General features: G+C 37.1%; 1 protein-coding gene and 1 long non-coding RNA gene across 5 annotated transcripts in view; both read left to right on the top strand.

Annotated features, from left to right (window-relative positions):
- The window catches only part of TMEM144 (transmembrane protein 144), a 46,347-nt gene extending 32,888 nt beyond the window's left edge, over window positions 1-13,459 (top strand). For 3 of the 4 annotated variants that reach the window (XM_032248567.1, XM_032248566.1, XM_032248569.1), the window contains 2 exons: window positions 2,199-2,252; window positions 11,570-11,863. In XM_032248567.1, the coding sequence (XP_032104458.1) occupies window positions 2,199-2,252; window positions 11,570-11,653 (138 nt within the window). In that variant the 3' untranslated portion in view covers window positions 11,654-11,863. Of the gene's footprint in view, window positions 1-2,198; window positions 2,253-11,569 lie in introns of all 4 variants that reach the window. The other variant, XM_032248565.1, reaches the window with a different exon arrangement.
- LOC116530485 lies at window positions 9,224-10,057 on the top strand. The gene is made up of 2 exons (XR_004260024.1): window positions 9,224-9,713; window positions 9,757-10,057. It is a non-coding gene; the product is annotated as an uncharacterized LOC116530485 (long non-coding RNA).
- Window positions 13,460-14,022: the final 563 nt, after the last annotated feature.

The raw sequence follows: 14,022 nt of genomic DNA, 5'->3' as shown, positions 1-14,022 counted from the left end.
ATATATATATATTTTGGTAGGGCTAGATTTTTGAAACTTATTTATTTTTTTTGAGATGGAGTTTCGCTCTTGTTGCCCAGGCTGCAGTGCAATGGAGAAATCTTGCCTCCTGGGTTCAAGCGATTCTCCTGCCACAGCCTCCTGAGTAGCTGAGATTACAGGCATGCACCACCATGGCCAGCTAATTTTGTATTTTTAGTAGAGACGGAGTTTCTCCATGTTGGTCAGGGTGTTCTCAAACTCCTGACCTCAGGTGATCCTCCTGCTTTGGCCTCACTAAGTGCTGGGATTTCAGGCCTGAGCCTCGATGCTCGGCCATGATTTCTTAAACTTTTTAAATATAAAATATCAAACGAACCTATCACCAACCTTCAACAATTATGAATATGGTCAGTCAATTTTATTAGAATACATTTTTAATATCCCAGCAGTGCTGTTCTTCCCAGGTATACCTATTCTCATAGTTATATATCCAGTGATAACTAGCCTGAGTTCTTTGAAAGTAATGTCCATTTTGTTTATTGGCAAATAAAAAGCCAAAAGAAAGGAAGCCATTAAAAAGAAAAAAGCCATTAAAAAAGAAAAAAGCCATTAAAAAGCCAAAAGAAAGAAAGAAAGAAGTCACCTAGTAAGCGCTGTTACCTCTGCTCCAAGTCTTCCTTGATAATTCTAAACTGAATCAGCTTATTCTCAAGATAGGTGCAAGTTCACTTTGTTTGCAAAAGCCGATTTACACCTAATTTGCATTAGTTTACAAAAGGAAAATATACAGTCCAAATTACCAAAACCGTTGTATCTCCTATTAAGATGCCCTTCCTACGTAGCTTCCCTTGGCCTAAATCAGAGTCAGTACATACTTTGACGTATGCTTGCATTACTTTTAGCAAAGCACCCTCTTATAACCACTACTCCTCACAATAATGCTTAGGCCGTGCCTAAACTCATATTTAGAAAACAATCAGACAAGAATCTTCAAAGGTCAATGACACCTTGCGGTATTGTCCTGTACCATGTTCTCTGAAGGGAAATGGATTTTCAGATTAAAAATTCTTAAGCATAACATTAGTATGGTATCCTCTGTTCTACTGTTTCCCCCCATTCTGTAGAAAGTCAGTGTGGGATTGCTTAAAAGACCCATATGCTTCTTGTTTGATTTGGATTTTGAGGCTTAGGAACTTACATCATTGATAAAAGGCAGTTCTTTGAACTATTTCTCTGGCTCTTTTGATGTTGACTTTCCAGATACTGATAAACAGAGAGGAATGTATTTTTTTGCTTCACTTACATACCAGGAGTGGAATCAAACTGTTGACTCAGTCTTTTAGACAGTTGGAGTAGTGGTGGGGGAAAATCATTTTGGAATCTATTTGAAACTCTTCCAGAGTTTTTTGGGGTTTGAAGAGCAATGATAAAAATGCTGATACAACACACCTTCTCTACAAAGACCACAATTAACCCAGATTCCAATTTTCTTCCTTCTCAGCTAAACCAAACTTGAATATCTTAAAGTTCATAAATTGCAGAATCATTCCTTTTCTTCACCTATTTCTTCTCATTTCCTCTGTCCTACATTATTTCATTCTTTTCTTTGTCTCCTGCCCAGAAACCCCTGTTGTTTTCCCTTATGTGTTTATTTTAATCTTCCCGTAAACCTATTTTTAGCATTCATTGGTGTTTAATGCTAGCCACACTTGATTGCTCTGCAGTAATATCAAAGTTTTTTTTAAAGCATGAGCTATTTCCACATGTACATTATTTGTTAAGCCAAAAAGAACATGCCAGAATTTCTTCAGTTATGAGATTATCTAATGCCAAAGAAAGTTAGAAGCTTGTGCACACTTTTCTTACTGATCCCGTTTCTAGTAACCTAAGGAACTAGGCCAATGGAAATAATAAGCTATGTGCTTATAAAAATGATTTATGATAAATATATTAAAGAAAAATATTATGTGGCACAAAATATTATAGCATCATCAAAATAATAAAAATGAAGACCATGAAGAAAAGAAAATGAAAAAAAGTCTTCATCTTTTACTTAGTATCACTTAATGTTTAGCTTAATATGGAGTTAGGGTTGATATTATGGGTAGTTTTCCCTGAAAATATTTTTATATTCTCATCTCCTACTTAATATATTTATATAGAACCTAGTCATGAGTAAATATCCAATTTAATTAAAGTTTATATTTTTATTTAAGGGTCCAGGATTTATAGCTGCAATGTGGGGTGTCTTCATGTTTAAGGAAATAAAGGTAAGTACAAGAAAGGGTAAACTTAGAAAATGGGAATGAGGTAGACCGGGCACAGTGGTTCACACCTGTAATCCCAGCACTTTGGGAGGCTGAGGCAGGTGGATCATGAGATCAGGAGTTGAAGACCAGCCTGGCCAGGATAGTGAAACCCCGCCTGTACAACCTCTACCAAAAATACAAAAAATTAGCTGGGCGTGATAGCTGGTACCTATAATCCCAGCTACTCAGGAGGCTGAGGCAGAGAATTGCTTGAACCCAGAAGGCAGAGGTTGCAGTGAGCCAAGCCACTTCACTCCAGCCTGGGTGACAGAGCAAGACTGCATCCAAAAAAAGAAAGAAAATGGAAATGGGCTCAGGTGAGTATTTAATACTATGTTTGCATTATTTTCTGAAAACTGCCTGTGGTGCCTAGGTTCAGGGCAAACAACCTATGAATGGATTTGACAGATAAAATGTTCAGAATGTGATAATACCTAATTAGAAAAGAAAATACTAGAGCTATGATCTTTATAATGTAACATTGTGTCTCCACCCGCTCTCCAGTGCAAAAATGCTGTCATTGACTTAAGTTTCCCTGAAGTGATTCTAGTTAAATAATCCAATGAAATATGAAAGAGGGAAATCTGTTGGAAACAGGGAAATTTGCTTAAAATATGGAAGATAAACAAAGTGAATTTTTTTTTTATCTACAGGTTAAAATATCCCCTAAGGTAAATGGGCTTTGGGAATAGACATTTATATTGGTTCCTGTGTTTCCCAAAGGTCTCCATGTCAAACCAGCAATTTTGTAGGAAAACAGCATGGTAACAGGCGGCCATTGCCATTTCCTTTTCAAATGTAAATGATGGGAATTTAAAATTGCATTCATCAAATAGTTCTAGTAAGTGGGTGTGTGTGTGTGTGTGTGTGTGTGTGTGTGTGTGTGTTTTCTTTAAAAATCACTTTGCTGGCCGGGCGCGGTCGCTCAAGCCTGTAATCCCAGCACTTTGGGAGGCCGAGGCGGGTGGATCACGAGGTCATGAGATCGAGACCATCCTGGTCAACATGGTGAAACCCCGTCTCTACTAAAAAAATACAAAAAATTAGCTGGGCATGGTGGCGCATGCCTGTAATCCCAGCTACTGGGGAGGCTGAGGCAGGAGAATTGCCTGAACCCAGGAGGCGGAGGTTGCAGTGAGCCGAGATCGCGCCATTGCACTCCAGCCTGGGTAACAAGAGGGAAACTCCGTCCCCCACAAAAAAAAAAAAAATCACTTTGCCAGGCATGATGGCATGCATCTATAGTCCCAGCTACTCAGAAGTCTGAGGCAGGAGCATCACTTGAGGCCAGGAATTTGAGGCCAGCCTGGGCAATAACAACAACAACAAAAGGTGGAGTCTCAAGATCCCAACTGGGTTCAAATCCTGACTCTGTCACAAACTAGCTGTGTGACCTTGGTCAAGTTTCTTAACCTTTCTGTGCGTATAGTCCTTATCTGAAACTGGGGATAACCTACCAAAAGAGCTGTAAGAATATGAGTCAAGTGCTAAGAACAGTACTAAGAATGCAATAAATGCTCAGCTCAGTTAATTTTGGGGATAAATGTCATATAACCTAGCCCAAACTGTAGATAGAAAAATAGAACAGGTTCGGAGTAGTGGCTCACACCTATAATCCCAGCACTTTGGGAGGCCAATGCGGGAGGATTGCTTGAGCCCAGGAGTTTGAGACCAGCCTAGGCAACATAGCGAGACCCCTATCTACAAAAACAATTTAAAAATTAGCCAGGTGTGGTGGTGTACACTTGTAGTCACAGCCACTCGGGAGGTTGAGGAGGGAGGGTTGCTTGGGTTCAGGAGGTTAAGGTTACAGCAAGCCATAAGCATACCACTGCACTTGAAATCCTGTCTCTTCAAAAATGGAAAAGCAAGAAAGAATAGGAAAACTTACAAAATCAGAGAATTTCCCCCCTTTCAGCCAGGCATGGTCACATCCACCTGTAGTCCAACTATGCAGGAGGATCGCTTGAGCCTAGGAGTTCAAGAACAGCCTGGGCAACATTTTTAATTAAAAGATTTAAAAATTTTAATCTTTTTTAAAAAATTGCTTTAGAACTTTTCCCAGTTACCTTTACTTGTAGAAAAAGTCTTCAGTTGAGGAATATATGCAAATACCCTTTTCCAATAATTTTTATTAAAGACAATGTTGATCCAAAGGCGCCTCCCACGTTAAGGCATCGTAAGCTTGTCGTAATATGCAGTTGTAGCAGCAGATAATTCCTGGCTCTAAGAAGATTGAGGTTGCTCACCTCTGAGAGCCATAAAGTGAATGACCTTCTACCTGATCTTTAAAATGAGTATTTAATTTTAGATTTAAAACATCATTTCAATTATAAACAAAATATTTTGATTTTAAAATCATTATTTGATAATACAAGTAAGATTCTCAGATTTTAAAAATCTAATATATTTGTTTCAAAAATACGTGGACTATGATCAGAATTTTAATTTTTTTAAATACACAAGAACAACTTGAAACATGTATAACCCTGTAAGTTACTTTCAGGAAGGATTCTCATTTATTGTAGTTGGAGTTCCTTTCTACAAAAAGTAACTCTGTGCTAAAAATATATTGTAAATCTCTCTGCATATATTTCATCTACCTCACAAAAGATGATTTATTTATATTGAAGAATTATTATTTCATGTAAGATGCCGAAGCCTTAGAAAATCACAAATTAGCGATCATAGTTTATTAGTCATTATAGGTATAAAGAAGCATAAGCTAAGTATAGGTTTATATTAAAGCATTTGAAAATTATTTTGGTCATGACTACAATAATAATACTGAATTGAAAATCCTTTTAACTACATATAGGAAACCTGTTCAAAGAGAAAATCCCTAACCAAAAAGCCTAGTATTAATTCTTAGAGTTCATTTAACGGGGTACTGAAAAACAGTAAGGAATGTTTTGTTTTATTTTGTTTTGTTTTGTTTTTGGTAAAGACATATTTAAAAAGATGGCTCAGACCAAATAGAAAAGTAACTTTTAAGATTAATATACTATGACCCAATAGGGTTTAATTCAGGAAGGCAAGGATCATTCATAATATGTAAATTAATTAATCTCATTTACTCTACCATGTGAAATAGGAAAAGGATGTGATAATACTATACTAACCTCTTAGTAAGCTAGAAATAAAAGGAAGCTTTAGTGGTACAGTATGTCTGTCCAAACAAAATAGCAATTATATACTTTAATTTCATGAAACCTTAGAGTTCTCTGTACGTTAGAAGTCAAAGATTTCTCCATACTACTATTCAGTATTTTCTGTAGATCTAGCTAGTTTGGAAAGACAAGAATAAGAAATGAAGTGCATAAATATAGGAAAAGAAATGAGAAAATTTTCATTTGCAGATTACATTTTAAACAATGCAAGCATTGTGATTTCAATATATTGGTGACAAAAATTATAAATTAAAATAAAAATTTAAAAGAATCAGCTGAAAAATTTAAGATCCAATATCATTTAGTAAGGCTTGAGATATAAAAGAAATAGAAAATCAATTGCCTTCCAATATATCACTAACAACCAGTTAAAAAGAGGAAAATAAATGCTATTAATAATAACCACAAAAATTACATACATCTAAGAAAAGTATTAACAAGTTATGTGCCAGATTTTTTAAATACTGTATTTTACTTTGCTACAAACATTTACTGGAGGACATGGGAGATCAGAACAAATGAGGAAGGCTGGCCACATTTCTGATGGAACACCTCACCGTTATGATTAGGCAGTTCTCTCCAATTACCTTCAGCATAATTCCTGTAACATCCCAGTGAAGCTTTTTCTAGAATTTTTAGAGTAGGTTCTAAAGTTTGGCTAATTATTTATGTAAAAATAGACAAAAAAAAAATCATGACAGCGCATGTACCAAATTTCTGAAATGTGCAATTTAGATTAGCTAGGCCAGTTTTCTTATAAAATAAGAATTTCTAAGCCTAAGAAAATGACTGTTTGCTCTTTCTCTATTTTAAAAAAGGACTAAGATGAGATTATAAGTATTTAAAGAAGAGAGAGGGCTCAGCTGAAAACAAAGGGTTGTTTGTTTGTTTGTTTGTTTAAAAAAAAAAAAAAACCCCGGGCCAGGCATGGTGGCTTAGCTGTAGTCCCAGCACTTTGGGAGGCTGAGGCAGCCAGATCACTTGAGCTCAGGAGTTCAAGACCAGCAAGGGCAACATGGCAAAACCCTGTCTCTACAAAAATAGGAAAATTAACAGGCTCTGGTGGTGTGTGCCTGTAGTCCCAGCTGTTTAGGAGGCTGAGGTAGGAAGATGGCTTGAACCTGGGAAGTGGAGATTGCAGTAAACCAAGATTACACACTGCACTCCAGCCTGGGTGACAGAGCTAGACTCTGTCTCAAAATAACTAAGTAAATAAATAAATAATCTTATATGTCTGTCTACAAACAAAACTTAAAGGATATCCAGTGTTACCTATTTAATGCAGACACCTAATTGCCTCTTGACAGCTGATTTAAAGAAAAAAATTAAATACTTACATCCCGATCAGTTTAGAAAAGCATCATGAATAAACACTAAAACCTAAATCTCATACGAATAATTTGTGAAGTATTTGTCTAGAAACAAGACAAAAACTCCTAAACTCTAAAGAAGAAAACAAAAGCAAAACTGTTATCTGCAGGGCTCATAGCTATTGTCAGTTCTGTATCCTAAAGCAGTTCTTGAAGACACTTAATTAAAAGTTTACAACCTACTGCTTCGAGGAATAAGGCTGAGTGCCAAGCACCTTTTGTGTGAGGACTTCAATGATTTCATTTAGTTGTAATGCCATCAGTGCATCAGTTGGATGTTTTCTTACTGCCAATGCTCTTTGATATGTGCTACTCATTGGGAAGTTCATTTTAGATTCTTACATCTTTCAGCTATATATAAATTATATTTTTACCAACACACTTTAGTCAGTATGTCTATAGCAATGCCAACACAGGCATTACCTCAACAGTGTTTCGGTCAGTAAGCTACTCTCTGATGAAGAATACGATGATCTATTATCTTAGTAGCTGCTTCAGAAATCCAAGTTAGAAAAGCTTTATGCTTTGGGAAGAATGTTAGCATGCTCTCTCCAAGAGTTAGCATCCACCTTTGATGAAGGAAAACTATTGCTGTTGCCCAACTATAATCAGTCTTTTTCTCTAGGAGACTCGGTATTTTTGGCAAATTCTTAACATTGAAGGGGAAAAAAAATTTTCATTTCCTGAGAACATTATTCTTCTGTCTATGTAGGCAATAAAATATTACTTAGCAATGTATTCATGTAATTAGATTGTAGAGAGCTTGTAATTGAAGACCCATTTTTAAATTTAAGTGATTGTATCAATTTCAAATTCACAATGTATATGTGAAAATCACTTTAGTGCATTCATTGAGCAAATATTTATGGAATACTTATTCTGCATTAGTATCAGTATCTAGGTGAGCACTGCAGTCTCAAAAACTAAGAAAAAGATGCAGGGAAATCCAAAACCCACTGCGTGTGTGTGTGTGTGTGTGTGTGTGTGTGTGTGTGTGTGTGTGTATTTAAATAAGCCATTCTGTACTTGGCAAGTTTGGGGTACTTTTACTTGTAGAGTTTGGGATTTGAGTGGCTTCTGTTGGTGCTGAGGGTAGCACTGAATCAGACAATTCAACTGGCCCCAACCTAACTTACAAAGACCTGTCTCTGGTCATCGAACAGAGGCAAATTAATCCACTCTCTTTATTAAGTTGAAGAAAGCGAATATATATATATAACTAACATATATATATTCCCGTTATATATTTATATAATTAATTTATAAATTTTATATATTTATATAAAATTTAGTGACAGAATTATTTAATTTTTTTAATTAATACGTATGTTATTAATACATAGGTTTACATGACCATATGTATTTGTATATGTATATGTAATTGTATACAAAGTATGTATATTTATGTTATGTATACAAAAGTATATAACCATTAATCTTATAATAGTATGTTCTATGTTATGTATACATAACATATATGTTCTATATTAGTTAACAGTAATCTTAAGAACCAATAATATGAAAGAACTTTCCTTGACAGTTTTCACATTCCCTCCATCCTGGACTTTGTTTCTCTTCTGTTCAGATTTATTACACAAATTTACCTCTGATCTCTACATTCTTCCAGTAAACTGGAGACACAAGACCTTTAAGGAAATGTGAGGGAAGTAGGCAAAATGAAACCAGACAAAAGTCTACGCTTTGCAGTGAGAATTTCATAGTGGAGCCAGGAGAGCCGTGTGTTCCTATTGTCAACCTGCCTATCCTGCCCCAACCCTGTTTCCTGGGCGAGCCCAGTTAGAACCTCCCTTTCTGGGTTTCCCTCAAAGCTGACCTGGTCGCAAGGCCGAAAAGACAGAAGCACCCCCCACCCTCCGACCCCTTGCATCTGTGTGGGGGGAAATGAGTCTCCCTAAGCCCACCCTTTGCGTGGCCTGGCTGTAGGCACCCAAGTTTTGGTGCATGTTCTCCATTGAGTCCTTGGGTGAACATGAGGGGAGATACTCTTGAATCCAGATGAGTCCTGAGGATTAATTAGCCTCTAACAGAGCTCAGGGTCCTGCTTTTATGAACCCACTTCCCCCAACAAGTCAGTCAACTCTTGCCTCAGAGACACAGCATTCTATTCCCACTACCTTCCTTGAAGTTTTGCCCCAACTTTGAGTAGTTTGGGGCTATTAATCTGTCAGAACAGAGTGGCCAGGATTTTCACCAGAGGGGGAGGCTACCAGCCCTGTTCCTACAGATATGAAGCAGGCAGGATGCCAACTGCTTCCTAGAGCTGCCTCCTCTCCATTCTTTTTTCCTTTTTCCAGAAAAAGTTATTGTGTCTTCTCAGTAACTTATCAATAAACCATTGTTATTTCTCCTTTTAAAAAGAATCTAATAAATAGTATTATTAAATTAGAAAATCTGATTGTAACCTTAAATATCTCTAAAATTAGAGAGGTACTAGTCTTGTTTTACTTTGTGATGTTCAAACCTTCCTTTAAAGTACTGGGGTCTTCTGCCTTGGATTTAGACTTTCCTGATAACCCACCCTTGGGATCCTTAGAACAGATAGCCAGAGTACCATGCCCTCACTATGCAGAGCCTATGCCCTTAATCAGCGGGAAGCAGATACAGAAGAATGACTTCCTCCCACATCAAGCCTTAAGGATAAGGGATGGAAATCTTTAAGCTGGGGGAATGAGACAGGAATAATACAGGATGATCACAGATTAGGAAAATTCCAGGCAGCAGTTTCAAATGACTAGCAAAAAGAAACTGTTAAAATAGCTGCAGAGCCAGCGGGCTGATAAGACCCTGAAAAACCGGGTGTGTACCAAGCTGGCTAAGACCAAATGAACCAAATAGTTGGTTTGGTTCTGGATTTGCGCTAGGTTTCACCTGGGACCTCATTATATGGTGCTGGATTTGCCCTAGGTTTCACCTAGGACCTCATTATACACCCGTTAACATACAAATCACACACCCACCACTGCCATGGCACTTCCGGGCACACCCATATTTGGTGTAAAAATGAGTGACACCACAGTTCTGAGAAACCTTTACCTTTTTCCAGGAATCTTCATGAATATTCCACCCCTTGGTTAAAGACACCATGAAGATAGGAACCCCAGCCCCCTTGCATGATTCTCTCTTGAGTACACCCCACTCCCCTTTCTTGAGTGTGTACTTTTGCTTTGCAACAAGAACAAGTCTGTACTTTTACTTTAAAAAAAAAGAATATGGGGCTCTATAAACATAAAGAAGGATATAGACAAACTGGCAGTCATTCAGAAGGGAAAAGCCAGACAGAAAGGAAGCTTGAAACCATTCCATAAGAAAAATAGAGAGTTAAAATATTGACCAGGAAAAGAGAGGCCTCTGGGGATATAAGAGAGTTATTTTTCAGTGTTTGAGGATTTATCTTGTGGGAGAGATATTAAAATCGATCTATCTGTACTCCTAGTGATGGAATTTACAGGAAATGAAATATTTCTACTTAACACAGGAAGATACTTCTTAGTTAATTCAAAGATGGACTGGGCAACACAGGGAAGTGGTTCTCAGTAGTTCCCATCTTTAAGACCAGTGACCCCATACATAACTGGGCAAGGCCAGCTGAGTCGTTTTTCACACCCTCTCTGCATTTCTTCTTCACCCTTGAGATCCATCTCCATCTCTCCATCTCCCCTTCAACATCTTTTCCCTGGAAGACTACAGTCACCTCCTGATTGGTCTCCTTGCATCCATTCTGGCCCCTCCAATCTGTCTGCCATCCTGCAAAAGAAGTGTGAGCTTTACGCAATGCAAATCTGATATTTTAACACAGCCAGCTGCATGTTTCTTTAATATCTTCCTCTTTGCTTTGAAAAATAGGACCCAAATTTGGGAGGCGGAGGTGGGCCAATCACTTGAGGTCAGGAGTTCAAGACCAGCCTACCCAATATATAGAAATGCTGTCTCCACTAAAAATGCAAAAATTAGTTTGGTGTGGTGGTACTCTCCTGTAATCCAAGCTATTTGGGAGACTGAGACAGGAGAATCTCTTGAACCTGAGAGGCAGAGGTTGCAGTGAGCCGAGATGGCGCCACTGCATTCCAGCCGGGTGACAGAGTAAGACTCCATCTCAAAAAAAAAAGAAAAAAAAAATAGGACCCAAAGCGTAATAAGTGCTCGGGTCCATGGTCTTCCAACCTCATCTTGCTCCACTTAACTTTCATTGCTGCAGTCACACTGACCTCCTTTCAGTCCCTGGGAAATATCTTGCTTTTTCTTACAACAGGACTATGCACACAAAATTCCTTCTACCTGGAATCTGTACTTGCTGCCCTATTCCCCTGGCCAATTCACTGATACTTGTAGTTCGAAGCTCCACTCCCCACCCTCCAATCCAGCATGATTAAGATTCCTGTAACACCCTCTCAAACAACCATGGTGGTTTGCTTATTAACACCCCCTCACATGATAACATTCTTTTCTGTAATTACTTCCTGTCTCCCATATTATATGATTGGCCGCATGAAGGCATATGTTGAAGCCTAGTGGGTGCCCACATTTATTTACTGAATGGGTGAATTCATAAGGCTTTGCAGGGTTTTGTGAGAACCTGATTACTTGGATGGGACAGCAAAAAAGCATACAAGTGGCTACAGCGAAGGTTTGTCAGGTCCCTAGCAATCTTGAGAGTTTGTCCATTTTGTGCATTCGATTCCGGCTTTTTTCATCGTTATTCTTTTTTTTTCTTATTCAGGGCCTACAAAACTACCTATTAATGATACTTGCATTTTGCATCATCTTGACTGGAGCCTTATGCACTGCTTTTTCTAAAATCTAACAAGAAGAAGACCAGCAGATGGCAGCAGTGGTTAAGAGAAAACGTCTGTCGGACAAGAGGGATTATTATGCTGAGAACAGAGTGCATTTTCACAAAGCAAATGGATCTCAGCCACTGTTAGAGTGGGTAAATGACTTTTTCCCCAAAAATGTGAGAATGAAGGAAAACTGAGTTTCATTCAAGTATAAAATGAAAATTTCTTCTGATGAAGTGTTTATGAAGGTAGGACTTTACTTGGTGACTAAAATGTCTACATTATTATAGCATTACATATGTGGATACTCTTTTTACCACAATATGTACCTAGTGTTGCATAATCTAGCTCACAGCATGAAGTCCATATACAAAGAAGTTACAGTGCAGATTTCTCACCTATTATCCCAATGAAGTGAGGCAGAAATACCTTGGGGAAGGAGGGAGAGTCTTACCTTATAATGAAATTAGATTCCAAAGATATTTGGATCCTTTGTTTCATAAAGTAAATGTCGTAGTTGGTAACTAAAGTGTTAAAAAGCCCATTTTATTATTTTTGGCCAAAACTTATGTTTATTTCAAGTTAATATTGCCCAACTCTACATCATCTACCCATTTTAGCTCATGATGCTTTTGATTACCTCCAGATAAAATCCATTCTCAGAGAACAAAAATTTTTCACCATTGAGAATATGTGCGTAACATAATACACACATACACAAGTACATGCACATACATAAATACACAAAGATATTGCTAGAGTGAGATTCTAGGTTATCAGTGACAATTTATAGGAACCAACCACTCTTTTGAATGGTTGAATTAATTAATTCAAAACCACTCTTTGGAATTAATTTTTTTCTGAAATACACTTTTCTAAAACCCTCTTAACTGGAGGTTTTCCTGTTGTCTTCTTGTTTTAACTGGTGGTTTCCAGTAGGCAAGATAAAATTACAGGCATGCTGGTTGTATTTTTTTAAGAAAACTGAAATTAAGTCAGACAGAGTGGTACACACCCGTAATCCCAGCTACTGGGGAAGCTGAAGCAGGAGGATCACTTAGCCCAAGAGTGTGAATTCGCCAGCCTGGGGACATAGCAAGGTCCCATCTCTAAAAAAGAAATTTAATTTAAATTTATAAGAAAAAAGAAAACTGAAACAGAACTGCTAGTACAAATGTTTATTGCAATTGTTTCCAAAACCTGGAAATAATATAACCCCTATTCCAATGTACATTTTACCCATTTCCACCTGATAGTACTGTATATTACTTTGCTATGCAAGAGAAACAAAGCAGAATTCAATTTGTGTGTGTACTCTGAAGTTGACATGCCTGAGTTTAAATCCCATCTCTGTTTCATTTTATTTGTGTGGCTTTGGGCAAGTTCCAAAGGCCCCTATATTAGACCCCTCATTTACAAAATGGAGTTTACGATGGCACCTACCTCACATGGTTATTATGTGATTGAAATTAGTTAAAATCTGTAAAGCGTGTTGATGAGTATCTGGTACTTGACAATATGTAATTGTTATCTTTTATTATGTGTTGTTTGAAGGGGGAAAAAAAAACTTTTGTAGATTGGAGAACACTATGTAAGAGCTACTGAGCTCACCACCTTCCAATCCAAACAATTATTACTCTCAAATGAATACTACTTAAAAGTGATACAGCTTCTGTTTGTTTATTGAATTGCTAATATTGCAAATATTCTGTTTATTGAATTGCTAATAATTGTGAATAAATACTTGATTATAACTTCTTATACTCATTTTAATTTTAACCTGAAATGTCATTAAATTATGCTGATAACTTTGAATAAATTGTGATACAAAAGCTATTTTTCTCATTTAAATATATTGTAGAATTTTATATTGGATAACGTTTAATTATTCTTTGGTTAAGATTTCCAGTTTATATGCAAAATTTTACATGTGAAGTAAAGCAATTGCATAAGAAAAATGAAAAATCAATCTCACTACTTCTGTATAGTTTCTGGTACCAGACAAGCTTTTTCAAAATTGTTACCAAAAAAAGCAACTTATTAGTTAGAGGCTAGTCTAAATGGACTATTGCCAAAAATGCATTTTGTTTGTACCTTGGGAAGTGAATGCCTAACTCTCTTGGGGTTTTTAGGTTTTATTTTTTCTAACCTAGTTTGGCTAAATTCTAATGTTTATTTTACACTTTTTTTTTTTTCTGGTGTCACTTTCTGTCAAATGGCAACCCCGTCTGTGCTAAAGAGATCCGGCCATCTTGTGCACAGAGATGAGAGCTGGCACTACATCCAGTAGAAGTAGCAGCCAGTCAGGCTGGTGTCCGATTATGGGAATTTTCTACCCTAGGAACAGAAAATTCTAATAAATTTTAAAGGATTTAGTACAGCATCTCCCCAAGCT

Source organism: Sapajus apella, unplaced genomic scaffold (genome assembly GCF_009761245.1).
Source record: "Sapajus apella isolate SASKATOON/1434 unplaced genomic scaffold, GSC_monkey_1.0 scaffold67, whole genome shotgun sequence".
Lineage (NCBI taxonomy): Eukaryota > Metazoa > Chordata > Mammalia > Primates > Cebidae > Sapajus > Sapajus apella.
This window is presented reverse-complemented; position numbering and strand designations above follow the sequence as displayed.